This window comes from Schistocerca americana, chromosome 2, assembly GCF_021461395.2.
Source record: "Schistocerca americana isolate TAMUIC-IGC-003095 chromosome 2, iqSchAmer2.1, whole genome shotgun sequence".
Lineage (NCBI taxonomy): Eukaryota > Metazoa > Arthropoda > Insecta > Orthoptera > Acrididae > Schistocerca > Schistocerca americana.
Window position 1 is genome coordinate 1,019,311,278 of NC_060120.1, and position 22,618 is coordinate 1,019,333,895.

General features: G+C 39.6%; 1 protein-coding gene across 3 annotated transcripts in view; it reads right to left on the reverse strand.

Moving 5' to 3' along the window:
* Positions 1-20,059, reverse strand: part of LOC124596382 (cell division cycle protein 23 homolog) — a 101,924-nt gene extending 81,865 nt beyond the window's left edge. Inside the window, exons 1-3 of one of the 3 annotated variants that reach the window (XM_047135500.1) lie at positions 19,843-20,059; positions 19,617-19,757; positions 3,058-3,400 (exon numbers count right to left, since the gene is read on the reverse strand). In XM_047135500.1, the coding sequence (XP_046991456.1) occupies positions 3,058-3,400; positions 19,617-19,757; positions 19,843-19,946 (588 nt within the window). In that variant the 5' untranslated portion in view covers positions 19,947-20,059. Of the gene's footprint in view, positions 1-3,057; positions 3,401-19,616; positions 19,758-19,788 lie in introns of all 3 variants that reach the window. The other 2 variants (XM_047135501.1, XM_047135502.1) reach the window with 2 other exon arrangements.
* Positions 20,060-22,618: the final 2,559 nt, after the last annotated feature.

A 22,618-nucleotide genomic window follows, 5' to 3' on the forward strand; every position in this document is an offset into this window, starting at 1 on the left:
AAATTTGTTAGATGTAGGTAGGTGTGTGTATATGGACAATTTCAATTCCAGTTCTGACTTGTTCCAAAGACTTGTGGACAGGAATACTAATGCAGTAGGAAAAATTAAAACTTCTAGGAAAGGACTGTCACATATTGTAAATAGGAAGTTACAGAAAGGACAGATCATCGGTGCACAAAAGGGGGAAATTGGTGGCTCGGAAATGGAAGGATAAAAGGGAAGTTACAATGCTAACAACAAAGCATGGTGCATCAACAGTAGATGTGCAAAGAAGAGTAAAAGGTGCAAGTGACCCAGATACCCACTCAGTGTTTCTGACTACAACCAGAACATGGGGGGAGTGGACTTTAAAGACCAGTTACTAGAATCATTCCTTAAGCAAGGTTTGGTACAAAAAACTTTTTAAGCATTTGTTGAATGTGGCTGTTTTAAATGCTTACAAATTTTATTGTCAGAATGGAAATAAGAAGGACCATTTAGAATTTAGAGTGAAGCTCATAGATGAGCTCATAGCTAATTACCACCAAAGTGCCATTGAACAGAAGCAAGGAAGACCTGATGTCAGTGACTGTCACCGACTTACCGGTAGACACTTCCCAGAAGAAAATCTAGCAACAAAAAATGGAAGAGTGGGCCTAAGGAGACCTGTGCTGTGTGCAACAAAACAGCAAAGAAGAGAGACATCATATAGATGCAAAACCTGCCCTGCAAACCCAGCATTATGTATTGTGCCATGCTTTGAACTTTATCACTCTCAAAAAACCTTGTAAACAATTAATTTTATAACATGATTAAACTTTTTGTGCCTGAAGTGATTTCGTCTATTTCATCCTTATAGCTTTAAGTGTTCACCTTAAATTTTTGCAGAATTTTATTTCCATTACTGCATTAGATATAGCATTTGCAGTATGGGAGGAACACAGCACTCACAGACTTGCACAACAGATGTCACGCTGCAGGTGCAGTCGGGTGGAGGGCAGCGTCATGCTTGAGGGGTTAACGCAGCATCGGGTACTGTACGTGATTCGGACCTGGGGCTGTGTCGTGACATTGTGCCAAGACATTGCGGAATGCCCATTTGTGTTTTAGGTCATTTTGAGGATTCATAATCAAACTCTTATTTTAGGGATGTGGAATGTGGGAGGGTAGCTTCCAGATGCCCAGGCTGGGGCGAAGTGCATTGTTAGTTGTTCACCAACACTAGTGGCATCAGATTGAATGGCTGCATTCTGATATATCCTGGACATCTTACAGGATGACTAGTGTTAATAAATGCAGTTTAACTTTCACATATTTGTAAGGATGAAGTGTGGGATTCAATACTGGTTACAAATCTTTCCCTACACTCATTTTTTTTTATTAGACAGTAGGCCTGTAATCTGAGTCTTACTAAAGTGACAGACATATCGCACAATGTTGTTGTTGTGGTATTCTGTCCAAAGACTGGTTTGACACAGCTCTCTGCACTATGGTCCTTTCTTGTCAGGGCACTGGGTGACAATCTCTGTGGTGTGCCTTGGTGTGGAGGACACCCTTTTTCCCCCCCAACTGGAGGGCGATTTGTGTAGTGAGCCCTTTTTTGCAGTTGATGGTATCTTGTTTAGTATTTGCACAAAATTTATCATCATTTGCACAGAATTCATATTTCTCTTGAGCCTTAAATTATATTAAAACATCATAGCTTTCATAATCTTGTCTTTTTTTAGGCAAGCCTGTGAGTAAGGAGAATACCTCTCCTGTCAGTTGGCACAGATCAGTAGTTTTTCACACAGGGTACTATCGTACAGTAATTAATCACAGTCTTCACAGATTAGGTCATTCATACAGCTTGACAACGTGTGAGCACAGTGTACACATTTAAAATAGCTAACAGAAGGTGGTGCATATGGTTTTATGTCACACCATTAGACCACTATTTTTACTGTCTCTGGGAATGTCTCGTCTTTGAAAACCAGAACGAATGCTCCAGCGTCCATCTCGTTATTGCACATTCTAACACACAACATGAATCATCTTGCGTAAAAGGAAATTTACTGTGAAAGTAATGCTTCTCAAATCACCATTCATAATATTTTCCCCTGACTTACAAGAAATGTTAACAGTTCTGATGTCATGCTCATTGAAAACAGTATGTTGTTAGGAAGTATTGCACAGTCTTTGTCCCAAAGCCTTTGACACATTTGGTTGTTGGCAGATACTGGTGTGTGCACCGTGCTTTGTTGTTGCAAATGGTGCATTTCCTTTGCAACTATGGTTTTATTTTGGTGTTATTCTCTCATTTACGTTTTATACCTGCTGTAGTGGGTTAAAGTAAAATTTTTTGTTGGAGTATCAGTTCTTACTACTCAAAATTACAGAAATTTAACTCACAACCAAAACAATGAAAAATTCCTGTATTTTTCCTGGATGAAAGAATTCCCGAGTTTTTCCGTGACTTCCCAATCGTCCAGGGGCATATACGCCCTAAGATACTGCAGGGAAGAAAAAGTCAACTCTTGTTCAGAGAAGTGCATGTGCAGAGAAAGGGGTGGCCGTATACAGATCAAGAATTGTATACATCCCCTAAGTCCCCTCTTGTGCTTGTCATTGTTAGCCTTGCTCGTACTGACAGATGCACACGTGCTGTTCCTCAGTACTCTCCTTTTTATTTACAATTGTTTTTAAGTGTTTAATGTATGTATCTTACAACAATACTTACAATTACGTCTGTAGTATTGATGTTTCTGCTATATATTCTTAGAAAAAATCTCTCAAGCAAAGAGAAACAATATTATGAAAAGGAAAGTTGCTACTCGCCATATAGTGGAGATGCTGAGTCACATATATGCACAACAAAAAGACTGACACAAATTCAGCTTCCAGCCATTAAGGCCTTTGTTGTCAACAACACCAACACACACACACACACACACACACACACACACACACACACACACGACTGCAGTCTCAGGCAACTGAAACCACACTCAAGCAAAGAGTTTTAGACATGCATACAACTGCTGACTCATTTCCATAAAACATACAAAAATAAATTTAGAAACACTAAATGTTCCATACCTTGTTCCTATCGGTGATTAATGATGAAAGTTCCAACCATGCTCCCCAGTGTAAGGGCTCCTTATGAATTGCTTCAACTAGTATGTCTAGCGCCTCTTTCAGCAGTTCTAGGCGCTTCAGAACTATTCCATACAGGTACAATCCATAACCGTCTAAGGTTCTATTCAGATAATCCTTCTTCAGATCTGCAGCGAGTTCAAGAAGATTTTGATTCTGGCTGGGATCAACAGTGAAACTGTCTTTCATATCATCAAGTTTCTTCTTTTCTCCTGCCAGATAGCGAGAGTATAGGTGCAAAAACCTTGTTTTTGGATCTTGGCACCAATTTGAGAAATACGCACATCTGTGAGATGGAAGAACATTATTTCACTCTATATTGTAATTGTTCTTTAACAATACAATCTTATCTAATGAATGTAAAAATATTTTTATTATGATGCTCTCATTAGGAACGGTAACACTCTCCCCCCTTTCCTTTGTGACAGGAAGAATGTTTGCACTTGTGATTTCTGAACTGTTAATCCACAAGCAGTGCTTCACCATTACTAGAAAGTTGACAGTACCTGATAGGGACATCTGTAGCATAGAACCTGTAACATAACCCAAGTTCTAGGTTTGGCCGGAAGGTGAACTTTGTTGACAGTTGGCGAAGGCAACAAATGTGAATGCCAAAAGTGGTAACAGACTGATTTGTAGCACAGCATGATGCCTACATTTGCACCATATTTAATGTCCCAATCATTATAAAAACTAAATATGAGGTAAATTCAGAAAACTTATGTTTGACAAGTCTCTGACAAGTACTTTGATGCATATCATGTACGCACACTACGATAAAGGTAAGAGGATTAACTCTTACTGACATTATCTTACACCACTGTCTACATTAATTTCAGTGAAGAAGTATTTTAATATGTGAACCTCACTCAGTGTATCTTCCAATCCTTTTCCCAAACTTGATAGTTCCAATTATTAATTCGTAGTGATGAAACACACACAGAAAGCTGAACACAATTTGCACCATGACTCAGAGAAAGATCACAGATAAAAAAAGCTTATGATTGTTATCAAAACAGCATAACAGTCAACACAACCTGTATGTTGCCGTACTTCCACCCTTACCTCACTTTAATTGTAAGCCCATCACATATCTTATCACCAATGAGTTTCATTTTTAACTAGTAAATTGCATCATTTCCAAGTACTGAGCATAAACAGATTAGCTAAAGAAGAATATAGGAAGGAATTTCCAGTTGTTCAGGAGACAAGGGCAGAAATAAATGCAAACCCTTAATATCCTAGAGTGGTAAATTATTATTCAGATAGTGTGACCAAACACACAAGAAGTATCATATTAAATAGCATAAAAATTCTACATATTGGGCAAAAACAGAAAAAAGTATCATGAATTTGTCAGGCATTTTATTTGTAAGACTTTTCAAATGTTTTTAGATAAAAAGAATCAATATTAACAGTGAAAGGAGGAAAAGCTTTTAAGTTCCAAAACTGAATATCAAATAAGATGCTTGTTACAGATCCATTGTCCACATACGAAATTGAGGGCAAACTAACTAATGTCCAATGGTTGCAAAGACAATCAACCATAGCAGTAAACAAGAAAGATAATTCTACAAAAAGTAAGCAGTTTCCACAAGTCTGTCCAATACCCATGTTAGGCAGTTACACCTCAAGTTGTAAATGAATAAACTATATTTCAACTTCACCCCCTGACAAAATACTACATATCTATAGGCATAATTAACACCAGTTCAGGCAGCAGAGTTGCCTTCATAGTCTTAAATGTTACTGAATTTAACACGTTACTGTTTAGGAGTAAGTAAGGCACCCACATTTTTATTTATTACAATTTTTTAAAAATTCTTGCGCAATGTACAAGCCACCAAAGGTGACGACTCAAGTACCATTTCACACACGTGAATATTAGGAAAAATTTTGAAACACTCCTGAAACAGTTCAAGGTATTTGGTTGTGTCTTTCTTCTCCTTCTTCTTCTTCTTCTTCTTCTTCTTCTTCTTCTTCTTCAATATAACTACCGATCACACGAAATCAAAATCTAGTTTTATTTGATAAAGAGTTTTATTTATTCTGAAAGGTGAGTAAGAGGAACATTATTCAAACATATTAACTGATTCCAAAACATATGCGAGTGTCCCAAAAAGTTACAGGCTCCAAAGGATACTACTACTTTGCAGTCCACTTAGAACTGGAATGAAACTAAAACTGAACTAAAAATCCGTTTAACTGCACCTATATGTTCCTTTGAATTGAGTGATGCCTTCCTGTTGAACCATAGGCACTGGAGCACTCAATCTTTAAAACGCTGCAAACCGGAAGTGAGTACTGGTGGTGGTGATGCTGTCTTGCGTTGGGAGCCTATATCAAGTAGCCAGTCCATACAGTAGCATAAATTTCACAAATATTTCATTTAATTGGCAACTGAAGTCTATCATCTCTGTACTCCAGTAGTCACAGTCATACGCACATGCCACAAATATCCCTCCTGGTAAAATTTTTATGTACTGATATCCGACTTCCTGCCACTGCAGCACAACAAACCATACTGCAAACGACACGTCTTCATGAAATCTTTACTGCACTGTACCATTGAAACTGCATATTTTTGAGATACACAAGTTTCAACACAATATTATGAAAAGGATAGTGGCTATTCACTTTATAGCAGAGATGCCGAGTCGCAGGTGCAACAGAAAGCCTGTCTAACAGCTAGGCTTTCGGCCAAGAAGGCCTTCATCAGAATTAAAAAACACACGAGCACACACATGTGCAAATGCTGCTCACACACAAAACCACCGTCTCTTGCTGCCAAGACCAGACTGTGAGCAGCAGCACCTGATGGAAGAAGCAATGTGGGTGGTGGAAGTAAGGATGAAGCCGCAGCAGGAAGGGATACCAGGTAAGGATGGGGATGGGGAACAGTAAAGTGACGCTTGTGGGAGTATACAGGGATGAGATGGGGAGAAGGTAGGACAGTTAGGCGCAAACGAGAGGTTAGATGGACAATGGGGGGCAGCAAAAAACGAGAGAAGTAAAGGTATTGTGGATGTGCTGGTGGAATAGAAGGCGGTGCAGTGCTGGAATGGGAACAGGAAAGGGGATACGTGGGTAAAGGCCAATGACCAACAAAGGTTGAAGCCAGGAGGGTTACAGGAACATTGGATATATTGCAGGGCGAGTTCCCACATACAGAATTCAGAATAGCTGATATTGGTGGGAAGGATACAGATGGCACAATCTGTGAAAAAGTCATTGAAATAAAGAACCCGTCATGGCATCCTCAGACACTGGATGGTCTAGCTGTTTCTTGGCGATAGCTTGTTGGTTGCCATGCCCACATAGAATGAAGCTCAATGGTTGAAACTTAACTTTAAGATCACATGACTGCTTTCACAGGTAGTCCTGCTGCCTTTGATGGGATAGGTGATGTTTGTGACCGGACTGGAGTAGGTGGTGGTGGAAGGATGTATGGGACAGGTCTTTCGCTAGATCTGTCACAGGGCTATGAGTCATGAGGCAAGGGGGTTAGGGGTTAGGAGAAGGGGTTGTGTAGGGATTGATGAGGAAAGTTTGTAGGTTCAGTGGGCACCAGACCACTGTGGGAGTGGTGGGAAGGATAGTGGGTTAGACATTCATTTCAGGGCACAACAAGAGGTAGCTAAAACTCTGGCAGAGAATGCGGTTCAGCTGTCCCAGTCCTGGGTGGTAATGAGTCATGAGGGGAATGCTCCTCTGTGGATGGGTGATTGGAGAGAGAAGGCATAGGGGACACCTGTTTTTGTAAAAGGCTGGGAGGGTAATTATGGTCTGTGATGGCCTCAGTGAGACCCTTGGTATATTTTGAGAGGGCCTGCTCGTCAATACAGATGCGACAGCCATGGGTGGCTATGTTGTGACAGTGCCACGCGGGCGGCAACAAAGTGGGTGTTTTTTCGGTGATAGTTAGACAATAAGTCACACATTTCTTGGAAGGACAGAGAGGCAGGTTCCCGCAGAGGGGCTAACTGAGATAGCAGCTGATAGATCCATGGGGAAATCCAAGATAGAAATAACGACTTACACATAGGAGTGTCGACAGCGCCGAAAGCCAAGAAGTGTTGCCGCAAACACTTCTCATAATCCTCCCAATCCTCAGCGGCCTCGTCGTAAGGAGGGAATGGAGGCGGAGAAGAGGAAGACAGATGATGAGCAAGCGACATCGACAACGCCTGAATAGCAGCTGTCAGCTGTGTTTGTTGTTCAATGAGCGCTTGCATAAGCTGTTCCATGTCTGCCCCGTCACGAACACACAAATCCACAACGCAGTGAAAATATCCGACCTCGTCGCCAAAAAGTGTTATAACCTTTAATCACCAATAATTGCGTGGATATTCAAACACACTCACTTAGAAACAATAGCTCGTTACATGATAACAACTCAGTATCTCTTATTCGACTGCTGTGCCGTGACATGCGGCCGGTGCCATTCGTAGCTAGGTGGCGCTCCCACGCTCAGCCAAGTTGCGGAGCGCCTCTATCGCCGTTTGGGCGTACTGTCGTGGCGGCACTGTTAAATGTTGTGGCACTGTCACAACAGGCCAGGCAGTATGGAAGGGACTTCTTGGTATGGAATGGGTGGCAGCTGTTGAAGTGTTGATAGGTTTTGATATGGAAGAGGTGCTGATATAGAAATATTTGAGGTGGAGGTCAACAACAAGGAAGATGGCTTGCTGGGTTGAGAAGGACCAGGTGACGCAAATGGGGGAGAAGGTGTCGAGGTTCTGGAGGAATGTGAATAGGGTGTCCTCCCCCTGGATCCCAATCTCATAGATGTCATCAACGAATCTGAACCAGCCAAGAGGTTTAGGATTCTGGGTGGTGAGAAGGCATTCCTCTAGATGGCACATGAATAAGTTGGCATAGGATGTTTGCATGCGGGTGCCCATTGCCATACTCCAGATTTGTTTGTAGGTATATCTTCAAAGGAGAAGTAACTGTGGATTATGATACAGCTCATTATGGAGACTAGGAAGGGGGTTGTCGATTTGGAATCCATTGGGCATTGGGAAAGGTAGTGTTCAATAGTGGTAAGGCCATGGGCATTAGGTATGGTGTGTAAAGGGAGGTGGCATCAATAATGACAAGCAAGGCAACCTGTGGTAAAGGAACAGGAACATATGGAGAGTCAGTGGAGGAAATGTTTGGTATGTTTTATGTAGGAGGGTAGGATGTGGGTAACAGGCTGAAGGTGTTGATCAACAAGCGCAGAGATTATCTCAGTGGGGCCACAGTAATCGGCTGCAATGGGATGTCCTGGGTGGTTGGGCTTATGGACATTAGGAAAGATGTAGAAGGTAGGAATGTGGGGAGGGGTAGGGGGTGAAAGAGATATGGTCTCCGGGAAGAGGTTCTGGGATGGGCCTAAGGATTTGAGGAGAGACCGGAGACCCTGCTGGATTTTTGGAGTGGGGTCACTGTGGCGGGGTTTTTAGGTGGATGAATCAGACAGCTGGCAGAATCCTCCAGATAATTCTTGAGTTTCACAATGACAGTGGTGGTGCCCTTGTCAGCAGAAAGGATTACAAGGTCGGGATCAGTTTTTAGGTAGTGTATTCTGGTTCTTTCTGCAGCTGTAAAGTTAGCTTTAATGTTGAGAGATTCGGGGAATGATGGTGATGCAATGATCAAGGTTAAGAAATTCTGGAAAGTTAACAACAGGGGGTCTGGGGGCAGTGGGGTTAGGTCACAGTTGGATTGAGGAGTGAACTGAGTCAGGCAGGTTTCAGCACTGGTCTTTGGTTGAATCTGATTGATAGGGTTGATGGCAAAAACATTTCTCCAAAGCAGGAACAGAGGTAGGTGAGAGATTTTGAGGGTGGGGCAAATGTAGTACGACTGCAAGACAGGGTTTGTCAGCTATGGAGAAATGTGGGGGAGGTCTGGGGGCTGCTGTGGAGGTGGTGAATAGTGGTAGCCCAAGCCGGGAGTAGGACGTAAACAAGGTGAAGAGTTTTTTGAAGAGGTGGTGTGCATGCCGCCCTAGTTTCTGAAGAGCAAGACATTATCTTTCAAATAAAAAGACAACAAAATACATGGAACTGTTCCAGAGATAGCATGTTTTAAAGTTTTTCCCAAAAATTGCATGCACAAAATGGTGCCATAAATGTCATCATTGGTAGCCAGTAAGTTTCTTTGACAAAACAAAAAATACGGGTTTCTTACTCCATCCTAAATTTTTGCATATGTTAAATTCAATAACATCTAAGACTATGAAGTTTAGAGTTTTTTTTTTTTTTTTTTAGACTGCTTGAATTAATATGGACTATGCCGATAGTATGGACAAACATAAGAGCTCTGTGAGGCTCATTTTCTCATACCCGCCAGATGGAAACAAACACAACTGGGAAATTCAAAAAGAGTCCTGCAGTACACTGACATGAGAACAGCAATTACAGATTACAGTGACAATATAAAATTTCCCCCCACTGGAGGCCAAACTGCACTGCACAGTGCTCAATTTGCCATAGTGGTAAGCGACCATAGTCTTGCAAATCTTTTGTCACAACCCTTGTAATACCAACATATTTCCACTAATGTATATTGGCAAAGAGGGTGTTAGTTTATCGTCCACCTTAAAAAAGAATTAAGAACTTGTTAATTATCATCTACTCATTAACAACAATTGTTGAAGATGTACTGATAAACACTGAAGCCGTACAAAAATTTGTAACACAAAATTTCAAATTTCCAGAACTCACAAATATCTTTTTGTACACTCTCGGCAATACCAATGAACCTTTAGTAATTCCTACTACCATCGAGGATGGGTGAGGGAGGGGAGAACGGATGGGGCACACTTGGTGACCACCACAAAAAATTTAAAAAATCAATAATTATTGTTGACTTTTTGAAGAAATACTGATGTACAGGTACGGCCTGAACCTGAAAATATCATATATGATATTCATTGTGGTGCCACTCCATGTCAAATCATGCATCTCAGATATTCATGAAACTTTGTCTATTTGCTTACATTTATAAGAACTTCTGGAAATTATTTTTGGTCTCAGACTAAAACTTTTTTATGCTGAATTTTCATTATAGCGATGTTCTGATAATTTGTCTCTACGAGAATGCCCATGCAATGTGGTACTTATCTACAGAAATACTCGTAACTTAGGTGTACAGGAAGCTGTTGATTTGGCCTTTTTTTTCCTTTTTTTTTCCCCCATAGGCGTTAAGTTCAGAGAGGCATAAGGTTAACATGAATGCATTTATTTGATCAGTGAAGTTACAAAGAAAACTACAAAATAATTTATCTGCGTCACTTCCCAATTTCTGGAAAAATAACATGCATGTTGAGAAACACTTAAATGATATTTCTCCAACCTGCTGGGATTGAAGTACGGGTCTTAAAAAATCCTAAGACTGTAAGCTTTCTAATAAAATAAAAATATTAATGAGTTTCCTGCAAATGGCCACACAAATAAATCGAAAATAAAAAAAACTTTTTACTGTGATGAAAAACTAGTCATTCCAAGTAAGTTCAGCCAGGTCTGGCACCCACTGCCTCAGGTGCAGTGCTGGAGTCTCAAATTAGCATATTTAAATATCAATTATTCTAGGCAGACAAATTAATCTTAAGTGTGCAAAAGTTATTTCATTTTCTGAATTGATTTTTGAAAGAATACAATATATTGCATTTATCTGTTCAGCTAACCACCAGCTCACAGTAATAAAGTGTTCTGTTTGTTTGTATTAGCTTGATTGAAACCTGTACATAAGTGAAAACAGTGCAACTATCACTGTCTGTATTGCTGAATATCAGTGACATGCAACCAGTCCATTTCGCCTCAGTTGCTCTTTGTCTTTCCATGAGACTGGTCACATTTACTTGTAGTGCAGCCATTTATCATTCTGTTAGTATTGTAGTGTGTTTTTAACTAAAGTAGTGCGCAGGTACTTACAATGGAAAATGTGAATTCATGTAGTGTTGGAAAATCACTCACAACACCATGTCATTTGGTTACCTAAACATCAGTAAAAACTCTCCAAAAATGTTCAGACTTGAATGAAGACCAACAAGGTTTGGTAGTGTTACGGTCCAATATAAACTTTCCAGATGATCAAGAAAGAACTATTATGTGGAAAAAACAGTTACTATTACTTAAAGGTTTTTGAAAGCCATCATAGAACTCCTTGTGATCCTTTCAAAATACACAGGCACAGAATTGGAAAATCCTCAAGATCGATAAGTTTTTGATTTGTCTAAATCATTAAGTCTGCAAGAATCAATCAGAAACCATGCAAAAGACTTCGCACAACATGTCTTAAGATTTGTAAATAAAAAACTGAAATTGGTGGTGGAAATGACAGTGATGCCAGTGACCCAGAGGTGACACTTCATGAGTCAGTGCTAGAAAGTCAAAGTATCAAGGACACACACAAAACTTTAGCTGATTTGGGGTGCTCTCCTTAAAACTTCATTCAATTCCAAATCACAGCAAAGCTTCATATGACACATTAAGGTTAGTGAGAATGAAATGTAGCATGAAATCATTAAGAAGTCAAAAATTCTTATACCATGATATTGTTAATGAAAGAAAAAGGTCAAAAGAAAAAAAATTAATGACAGAATTTAGTGTTAGTGAGTATGATTTGTTAAGTAATAGAACCCAGTACGTTGTACTCGATGGCGAGTGTTCATCGGAGGTGAGGGTATCCCCTGGAATGTCCCAGGGAAGTGTGGTAGGTCCGCTGTTGTTTTCTATCTACATAAATGATGTTTTGGATAGGGTGGATAGCAATGTGCGGCTGTTTGCTGATAATGCTGTGGTGTACGGGTAGGTGTCATCGTTGAGTGACTGTAGGAGGATACAAGATGACTTGGACAGGATTTGTGATTGGTGTAAAGAATGGCAGCTAACTCTAAATATAGATAAATGTAATTAATGCAGATGAATAGGAAAAAGAATCCTGTAATGTTTGAATACTCCATTAGTAGTGTATCGCTTGACACAGTCACGTCGATTAAATATTTGGGCGTAACATTGCAGAGCAATATGAAGTGCGACAAGAATGTAATGGCAGTTGTGGGGAAGGCAGACAGTCGTCTTTTGTTCATTGGTAGAATTTTGGGAAGATGTGGTTCATCTGTAAAGGAGACCGCTTATAAAACACTAATATGACCTATTCTTGAGTACTGCTCAAGCGTTTGGGATCCCTATAGGGTCGGATTGAGGGAGGACATAGAAGCAATTCAGAGGCGGGCTGCTAGATTTGTTACTGGTAGGTTTGATCATCACACGAGTGTTACGGATATGCTTCAGGAACTCGGGTGGGAGTCTCTAGAGGAAAGGAGGCGTTCTTTTCTTGAATCGCTACTGAGGAAATTTGGAGAACCAGCATTTGAGGCTGACTGCAGTACAATTTTACTGCCGCCAACTTACATTTCGCGGAAAGACCGCAAAGATAAGATAAGAGAGATTAGGGCTCGTACAGAGGCATATAGGCAGTCATTTTTCCCTCGTTCTGTTTGGGAGTGGAACAGGGAGAGAAGATGCTAGTTGTGGTAAGAGGTACCCTCCGCAATGCACCATATGGTGGATTGTGGAGTATGTATGTAGATGTAGAAGTAGTTTTACAGGCAAGAAACAGGAAACAGATATTTTATCAATTCCTATTCCAAAAAGAGGTCAAATGATCACTAATGAAGTCAAAGTCTGTCACCAATTTTTACCAAAATGATGAGTATACTCTAATGTTACCAGGAATAAAGTCAGCGACAGAAAAATGTGTATATGCAAAAGAGACTCATCCTCTGCCACATAAGGGAACTATATTAAAGTTTTAAATGGGAGAAGGTTTTTCTAAATTTTGTTCACCAAGATTAAAGTGGCGTATTTTAGTTGGTGCTGCAGGCATTCATTCAGTGTGTGTCTGTGGTATCCACCAAAACATAAAACTGCTTTTGGATGCGGAACACATTCAAGAAACGCACAAAGAACTTATAAAATTTATTGTATGTGACCCAGAAACTATGACTGCATGCTTAATCACTGCGCAATGGTCCCAGTGACGATAAATTGTTAGATTTCTTGAAAGAAAAATTTTCTTACAAAGATGCTGATGGTGAAATTGAGTACAGCCAGTGGATTACCACAGGCCACTGGACAGTATTGGTAAAGCAATCTGCAACTGTTGATGAATACACTGATTTACTGGTAACAAAATTACAGGCACTTAAACCACACTATTATATTTTAGCATGAGGCAAGGGCCCTGAAAAATTTGAAAGACAATCTAATCTTGGCAATAGCAATTCTGTTAATGGACTTTACTGAAAACTACAGTTTTATAAGTGTTAACACTGGACATGAAGCAGTTGTACAACCCATTCTTTTTGTGTTTATGCGATAAATGAGGAAAATGAATCGACAATAGCAAACCACTGCTTTATAAGTTATGATATGGATCACAATGGGCGAAATGGTTAAGGGATTGGCTGAACACTGCCAACAACTCAAGTAAGCTCATTATTTCACTAGAAAAGGCCTTAAAAAATTGTGTGAACACAACAGGGATTTTTCCACTAACGCTGATCATTCCTTTTTTGCTACTAGCCACAGCCAATCTGTGTGTGGTTAATTGGGAGAAACTGTAAAACTTGTTTTGAGGAAAAGCTAGTCTTCAACTAGATAATGACGTACAAATAGCTGCATATGATGTTTGCAATTTCTTCAAGGCTAATATTGACTAACGTTTTTTCCAATTTTTGACAACCCGCACAATAAGTGGCACCAGGAATTTTCACAATTACAAATCGCTTTCCTGTGATTAATTAGAAAAGCAACTTGTTCTGAAAAGCCTTCCATGATTTCTTCCTTCAATGAAAATGCCCTGCAATGGACATGTAGCTATCCCCAACAAAATTCTTTTGTGGCAGCTGTATATGATGGCACGTGGTACTTTGCCTTCGTCGAGAATGTGTGATGAAGGACAGGCTGAACTACTTTTTCTCCATCTACCTGCACCATGAGTATCATTCTTTTGGCCTGAGAAGGAAGATTTGTTTTGTGCCTTTGAAAAACATTTTATGTACTGTTGGTGTACCAGAGTCAAGAACATTAAGAAGAATGCATTACTTTAATAAAAACAATATGAAATTAACAGAATCTAATTTCTCACAGTAGATTCAAAATAGATCCACTTAAAACTCACTTGGGAACTCCAAAGATCTTCACTGCTGAACATTTACATTTTAACCCTCGAGCAGGTACCTGTGCATAAAGTGCGCCAACAAAAAATAAAATGATTTTGCACGGTTTCATTTTTGTTACACAACTACAGACCTATACCTATTCCTTCATTATTGCTTCAGATAACACAGTGATAATTTGTGCTATCATACGTCCAAGTGAGCAGCAGTAATATAAAATACAAAGTGAGCTAGGCAGGGGGGGGGGGGGGGGGGGGCAAAAAAAAAACACCCTGATTATGAGCTAGCAGCCTAATGCCACATTGAGATAATTAGTGATTGAATAAGCAGCTGGATGGGATCTGATGCCACTGCACTGCTTAATGCTTTGAGTGGGTCATTACTGTCTCTGTAACACCCGTCCTTGGGAACAGGGTGTTGTACTGAAAATTTATTTCATTATTGTTTAATAAAACAGTGGTGTATCTCATATGATCTAAGTTTATTTTCTTGTTGTTTAAATAAACTAAGATTAAACTGAGATTTTGATCATACATGACTCATCTTGGCAACATAGATGAATCTATTCTACACATGTGTACAAAGTGTGCACCCACTCGTGTTATGAAACATTTGTCTGTGTAGAATAACTGGCATTTAAATATGTTCATTTATACCCCTAAATAAAGTTAATATTAGTAACTAAAATATATCAGTTAAAATTATAACTTCTGTCTCTGTACTTTATTATTTTAACAAGACATGAGACATGTACTAAAGCTTCGTAGACTAAATAATGTGCTTTAAAAGATCTTCTGAACAATTTTACAAATACTTCAACATACAGGGTGTTACAAAAAGGTACAGCCAAACTTCCAGGAAACATTCCTCACACACAAATAAAGAAAAGATGTTATGTGGACATGTGTCCGGAAACGCTTAATTTCCATGTTAGAGATCATTTTAGTTTCGTCAGTATGTACTGTACTTCCTCGATTCACCGCCAGTTGGCCCAATTGAAGGAAGGTAATGTTGACTTAATTTCCATGTTAGAGATCATTTTAGTTTCGTCAGTATGTACTGTACTTCCTCGATTCACCGCCAGTTGGCCCAATTGAAGGAAGGTAATGTTGACTTCGGTGCTTGTGTTGACATGCGACTCATTGCTCTACAGTACTAACATCAAGCACATCAGCATGTAGCATCAACAGGTTAGTGTTCATCACGAACGTGGTTTTGCAGTCAGTGCAATGTTTACAAATGCGGAGTTGGCAGATGCCCATTTGATGTATAGATTAGCACGGGGCAATAGCCGTGGCGCGGTACGTTTGTATCGAGACAGATTTCCAGAATGAAGGTGTCCCGACAGGAAGACGTTCAAAGCAATTGATCGGCGTCTTAGGAAGCACGGAACATTCCAGCCTATGACTCGCGACTGGGGAAGACCTAGAACGACGAGGACGCCTGCAATGGACGAGGCAATTCGTCGTGCAGTTGACGATAACCCTAATGTCAGCGTCAGAGAAGTTGCTGCTGTACAAGGTAACATTGACCACGTCACTGTATGGAGAGTGCTACGGGAGAACCAGTTGTTTCCGTACCATGTACAGCGTGTGCAGGCACTATCAGCAGCTGATTGGCCTCCACGGATACACTTCTGCAAATGGTTCATCCAACAATGTGTCAATCCTCATTTCAGTGCAAATGTTCTCTTTACGGATGAGGCTTCATTCCAATGTGATCAAATTGTAAATTTTGACAATCAACATGTGTGGTCTGACGAGAATCCACACGCAATTGCGCAATCACATCATCAACACATATTTTCTGTGAACGTTTGGGCAGGCATTGTTGGTGATATCTTGATTGGGCCCCATGTTGTTCTACCTACGCTCAATGGAGCACATTATCACGATTTCATACGGGATACTCTACCAGTGCTGCTAGAACATGTTCCTTTACAAGTACAATACAAAATGTGGTTCATGCACGATGGAGCTCCTGCACATTTCAGTCGAAGTGTTCGTACGCTTCTCAACAACAGATTCGGTGACCGATGGATTGGTAGAGGCGGACCAATTCCATGGCCTCCACGCTCTCCTGACTTCAACCCTCTTGACTTTCATTTATAGGGGCATTTGAAAGCTCTTGTCTACGCAACCCCGGTACCAAATGGAAAGACTCTTTGTGCTCGTATTGTGCAAGGCTGTGATACAATAAGCCATTCCCCAGGGCTGCATCAGTGCATCAGGGATTCCATGCAACGGAGGGTGGATGCATGTATCTTCGCTAACGGAGGACATTTTGAACATTTCCTGTAACAAAGTGTTTGAAGTCATGCTGGTACGTTCTGTTGCTGTGTGTTTCCATTCCACGATTAATGTGATCTGAAGAGAAGTAATAAAATGAGCTCTAACATGGAAAGTAAGCGTTTCCAGTCACATGTCCACATAACATATTTTCTTTCTTTGTGTGTGAGGAATGTTTCCTGAAAGTTTGGCCGTATATTTTTGTAACACCCTGTATAAATGAAAAGCCTGTACCTGTCCACACCCATGCCCCCCCCTTTTTTTTTATCACACCATATTTGAGTTTCAATGAAAGAAACTGGTCTAATAACAGCACTGTCTAAAAGTATTTTTAATATTTAACAAAATATTGTTTGGGCAATAACAATTTAAGTTGATTTTCTATATTTCCAGGCGTGGAGCAGAGTTATTAAATATTTTTCCCATTAAGTTTCATTCATTTTTGATATTTGGAAGGATAAAATGGTGACTGGTAGAAAATTAGCTATACTGCACCCCCCCCCCCCCCCCTCCTCCTCCTCCACAGTAATGCAATCCAAATGAGAAGCTCCACACAGTGTAAGATTTTTGAAAACTTTACCACATTTTCTTTCAAACACTATATGAAATATATGGTTATTACCACGAAAAAAAAGGACATGAAAATCTGAAAAGTTAGTGTCAGGCCAAGATGAACTTACTTGGAAAGCCTCGTTTTTCATCACACTCCATCTTCAGGCCACGAGTGGCCTACTGGGACCATCTGACTGCCATTTCATCCTCAGGAAAGGATGCGGAAAGGAGGGGCGTGGGGTCAGCACAACGCTCTCCCGGTCGTTATGATGGTATTCTTGACCGAAGCCACTACTATTCAGTCGAGTAGCTCCTCAATTGGCATCACAAGGCTGACTGCACCCCAAAAAAGGGCAACAGCGCATGGCGGCCTTGATGGTCACCCATCCACGCGCTGACCACGCCCGACAGCGCTTAACTTCGGTGATCTCACGGGAACCGATGTAACCACTGCGGCAAGACCGTTGCCTTCGTTTTTCATCACAGTGAAAAGTTTTTTTTAAATTTCTTTGTGACCATTCACAGAAAACCCATTAATATTACTATTTTATTAGAACCTAACCTAACCTTGGGAATTATTTAAGACCAAAACTAGGTTCCCAGTAGGCTGGAGAAATGTCACATAAGTGTTTTACAAGTGTTTGTAATTTTTCTAGAAAACGAGTGGCCTACATTTTTTAAAAATATTCTCTCTCTAACTTTACAGCTTAAATAAATGCTTTCTTGTTAACTCTATGCCTCTCTTAACTTCAGAAGAAAATTCCAAATCAAAAGCCTGTTATACACCTAAGTAACAGTGTTTCTGCAGGTAAGTACCACTCTGCATGGACATTCTCGTACAGCCAAATAATCAGAACATCACTATATTGAAAATCCAGTATAAAAAAGTTTTAGTCTGAGACCAAAAAGAATCTCCAGGAGTTCTTATGTTCTAAGTACAAGCAAATATACAAAGTTTCATGAGAATCTGAGATGGTGGGCGACATGACATGAAATAACCCCATAAAAAAGTCACGTGTACTACTGAGATTTATGTTTATGGCTTATGTTTACGTGAAAAATTTAAAACATTCATGGTACCTGGTAGAAGATTTCATCAAAAACAACAAACATTTTAAAATATAGTTCCTGTCTAGATTACAATATTTCCAAAAGGTTGGCACAGCCATTTCTATATTTATCATGGGAGATAAGCAAGACACTTGTCAAGTAACATAACTTTTGATGCATATGCAAGAGGACTCTTGCATGGGAAAAAATGTCTAATGACCATAAAGTTTAATGAATACCCCTAACTATAAGAAAACAATTTACTGAGCCCTGAGCATCCAAACTATCTTACATATTTCTAACAAATTATCTGAAAACTTCATAAATATAGAGGATGTAATTTTATTTCCAAACATGGCAGTTTCTTGTGTTTCAGTGAAATGTCGTAACAGATAATGCATATTAAAGTTTGCTTAGCATTCTGCAGTTACACAAAATTGTCAACTGTGCATCCTTTAAGTGTGGGATGTAAAATATAGTTCTTTTATTTACAAGATTATAAGCTACAGGGTTGTGAATTGTCACTGAATGGACATTCACTGAACCTTTTATATGAAAGTGTGTATCAATTGCAAGCTTTTCCCTGACATGGGTTTGTGCTAGGTAAGGATAAGATTTCCACTACTAGAACAGTCTTCATGTTGAAATTCCCACTTGGTAGCTTCTGAGCTACAATGTGAGTGCCTCCACACACTAATGTACACTGAAGCCCTACACATATGTGTAAAGCAAGATTTCAAGTACTCACTTCAAGAGTCAAAAAATCTTACTGCTACAGTTCACATAGACAGAGCAAAAGCTTGTATAATGTACACAGACCAAGTTAGAACCAATCTGAACAAGTAAACACTTATCTAAATGTATACCCATTGCAGAACTTTTTAGCCTTAATACATTTGCTTAGACTAGGAGTTGTCTAATGCTTAATTCATCTCTGTTGATCATTGCCAAAACTAACAAAGCTCATTTCTTGCCCAGTACCAATTTTTGTTGAAGACTTCGTAACCTGTACATCAGAAAGGCAATAAAGAACTGGAAAGTACCAATGATGTATAGGTACCACAATGTATACATTTTGACAGCATATATTCATAGTACAGAAACTTATTTGGCAATCCAAAATAAACATGTATATTGCTATGAAATGAATTAAAATTTGTTTGTTTGTGGTTCTATGTACAAGGGTTATGACTGGCTTCTTGCATGTTAAAAAGCACAATTGAGAACTTTTCATCACAAATAAACCCATCAGTACTAGCAAAATAAAACAAATGGTGTACTTTTGCTTGCTTCACATGGGGGTGGTGGGAGACATAGCCTACTTCTCAATACTACTAGCACAAATGGTTTTCGCGCAATGTGAACCGATATACCCATTTAACACGAGAAAGCCCATAATAGTTTCTCTATATGTACTACAGTCCAAATAAACTCACCTGTCATACTCTTTTAAATCAAAGTAACTCTTAGCCAGCATATAAATATCCCCCTCACTGGAGACCGGTTGCTCTTTGAACGATACAGATTCCTGCAAGTCTACGTTTACATCTATCAATGCATAATTAAGCTCTGCCAGCCTACAAAATAACACGTTACAAAATTACATACCGCCAACTTTAAGCAAATGAACATGTTTAATAACTCAAGTTCGACAATTCCCACCACTTGGTGCTGTGCATTAATCCTCTCAGCGAACATTCTACAACTGCCTTCTGCAAGTCAAGTTTCACCTGCTTCAAATCAAGTTTGAAAGAATCTTCTGCCATGTCGATGAACAATCAAATATATACACAATTCAAAAAAAATCACAATACATGTAACCCCAATTCATTTAATTCCCATCGCGCCGAAGAAACAAGTGACTATTCATACTATAGTATCTTTGTATCTTTAAAAAAACGTAGCATCGTTGAGCTGTGGGAGTGTCTCGGTCGCACTGCGTTGACGTTTCTTATCGGATATTAACATCACGTGACATTATCCACCTCGCTACAGAGAACACGTGGCCGCTCGTGTTCCGAAGTACACATATAGAGGTATTCTACCCCCATTGAAGTACAGTAGTTGCTAAGACGTATGCTGTGGTTATCCGCTCCCATATCACTTGTCTACTTTGTTATTTTTCTTGTTGTATATTTGCTGCTGAAATTTACTTTTTTATATAGTTTACGGTATTAAAGAGATAAACACAATAAGCAGGTTGGAAATGATGTTGGTTCCAGTAGTTATTCGGTGTTTCAGTGGCTAGCTCTTAGGACATTACTGCGGTGGCGATTGTCACTGTTTAAGTAGTGTGATATTCGTCGTCCATTAGGTTAGTTTAAAAAAACGTGTCTCCGTAGTGTAAATACACGGTAGAGGTGTAATACTTCAGTTCGTAGAGACTTACAAGAGTTCCTAGGTCCACATCCTCTATGAATCAAAACACCTTTTTCTGTATTCTAAAAACTCGCTTAGCTGCTGCCAAATTACTCCAGAATATGACCCCGTACCGTATTTAAGGTGGGAAAGGAAGGAGGCATAATAGATACTATTAATTGTTTTCTTAATATGACACCCATATTTTAAATGATATTAAAGCTGGTGCTATTTACACATTCTATCGCAAACTCAGTGACTAAGTTTATAATTATGCTCAGTCAGACGTCTAGTTATAGACCTAGATCTCAAACTGACTTAGTAAGCACACACTCGTCAGGCATATAGCAAGCTATTAAAAGTGGTTTCATCCTTCGCAAATTAGGAACCGTCGTAGATGAAAAACAGTTGCTTACATGCTACACTTTCTTCTGTTAAAATTTTCTGCTTTGTATTAGTCTCTGTGGAAATTATACTGGACACTAACAGTATTTCTAACTAAGGATTATTGAATACATGACTGAATCATATAGACCAGGTTTTTAATGATTTACAACATTAAATGTGTGACCATTATGCTAAAAAATGCCTTATTGCAAAAGCAAACAAAAGTTGGGCGAGTCATTATCAGGAAGACGTGATGTACACAGACATGACCCTACAGTAGAGTATGGTACAGTCTTCTATTAATTTTGCGGGAAAAGCTTCAATACCAGAAAGCTGCTTTCACACTGGCGATTTCGTCGCCGCAATTCAGCCGCGCGATTCAATCGCGGCAATGCGCGAATATCGCGCTGCTGAACCGTGCGACTGAATCGCCAGGCACGCGGCTCAACCGCGCGGCAGCAGCTCTGTGGTGGGAGCTGTCTGTGTGCTTGTGTCAACCAGTTAAGAAATGGATTCTGACGAGGAAGTGATGCTTTCCGCTCTGTTGTTGAAATGGAAATACAGACGCCGCCGACGTCAAAGAAAATACTGGATGCATCCTCTACTGAATACCCGAGAGTGACACAGACATTTTTTCACAGTTTATTACGAATTAAGAGAAAGTCCTGCAAAATTCATGAACTATTTCAGAATGTCTGTGACGTCTTTTGATGAACTATGTGCTATGCTGAGGCCAAATCTCACAAAGCAAAATAGATAAATGAGGAACAGTATTTCACCAGAGGAAAGACTAATGATTACTTTAAGGCAAATAAAATGCTTATTTTACATATACCTTTATTTTTAAAGTAGGTTTAACAGTAATTTGCTCCAATGGGTAGTATTAAAATACAGTAAGGCAAAACTGTAATATTTCGCTACCCAGAAAATAAATCAGTGACCACTGATGAAACAGATAACACAGTTGAAAGTGTGGCATCACGATTTGATGTCATGGGCTTGGATTAGATGCAGGTGCAGTTATGGGTGAATTTGAGTGTACAGGAATTGGTATTTGTGAAGTGAACTGAAAATTATAGTTGTCTAGTGAACTGTAAGACCTGCTGCACTTCCTCAAAACTGACATTATTTCAAATTTAGCGTCCATTTTCAAATGTTGTGGCAAACATTTTAAATCATCTTATAATGATTTGTAGAAAATGTTTGTCAGGGTCTGCTTCGGCCATTGATGCGTTTTTTTTCTTGATGTTTGTTGCAAGTACCTGAAATAATTTCCTCTCGTCTGCCATCTTTGTCTCTTATGGGAATTGAAGGCAGCTCTATCCTGTACATCAGAATTATTTGCCTCATCAGTATGTGCATCAGGTTCTTCTAACTCTGGTGGTTTAGTGGCAGTTACAGGTGACAGGAAATTAAGCATATCGAAATATACATATTTTTTATGTGTTTCTGCAGGAGAACCACTTTTTGAGGGTTTTCACTTGTTGAGTTCTCTTATGAACAGTCACGAATGTTCTTCCACTTCTTCTGTAACTGTGTTGCTGCAAAAAAACAAAACTCTCTGATTTCAGGTACCTTGATACAGGCTGTACATGTACAGAGGTACATTATTCCTTCAAATGTGGCATTTCAACTATACCAAAAATCGTGTGAGACACTTGTCAGGAGATATGGGATAATCTACAAAGCATAT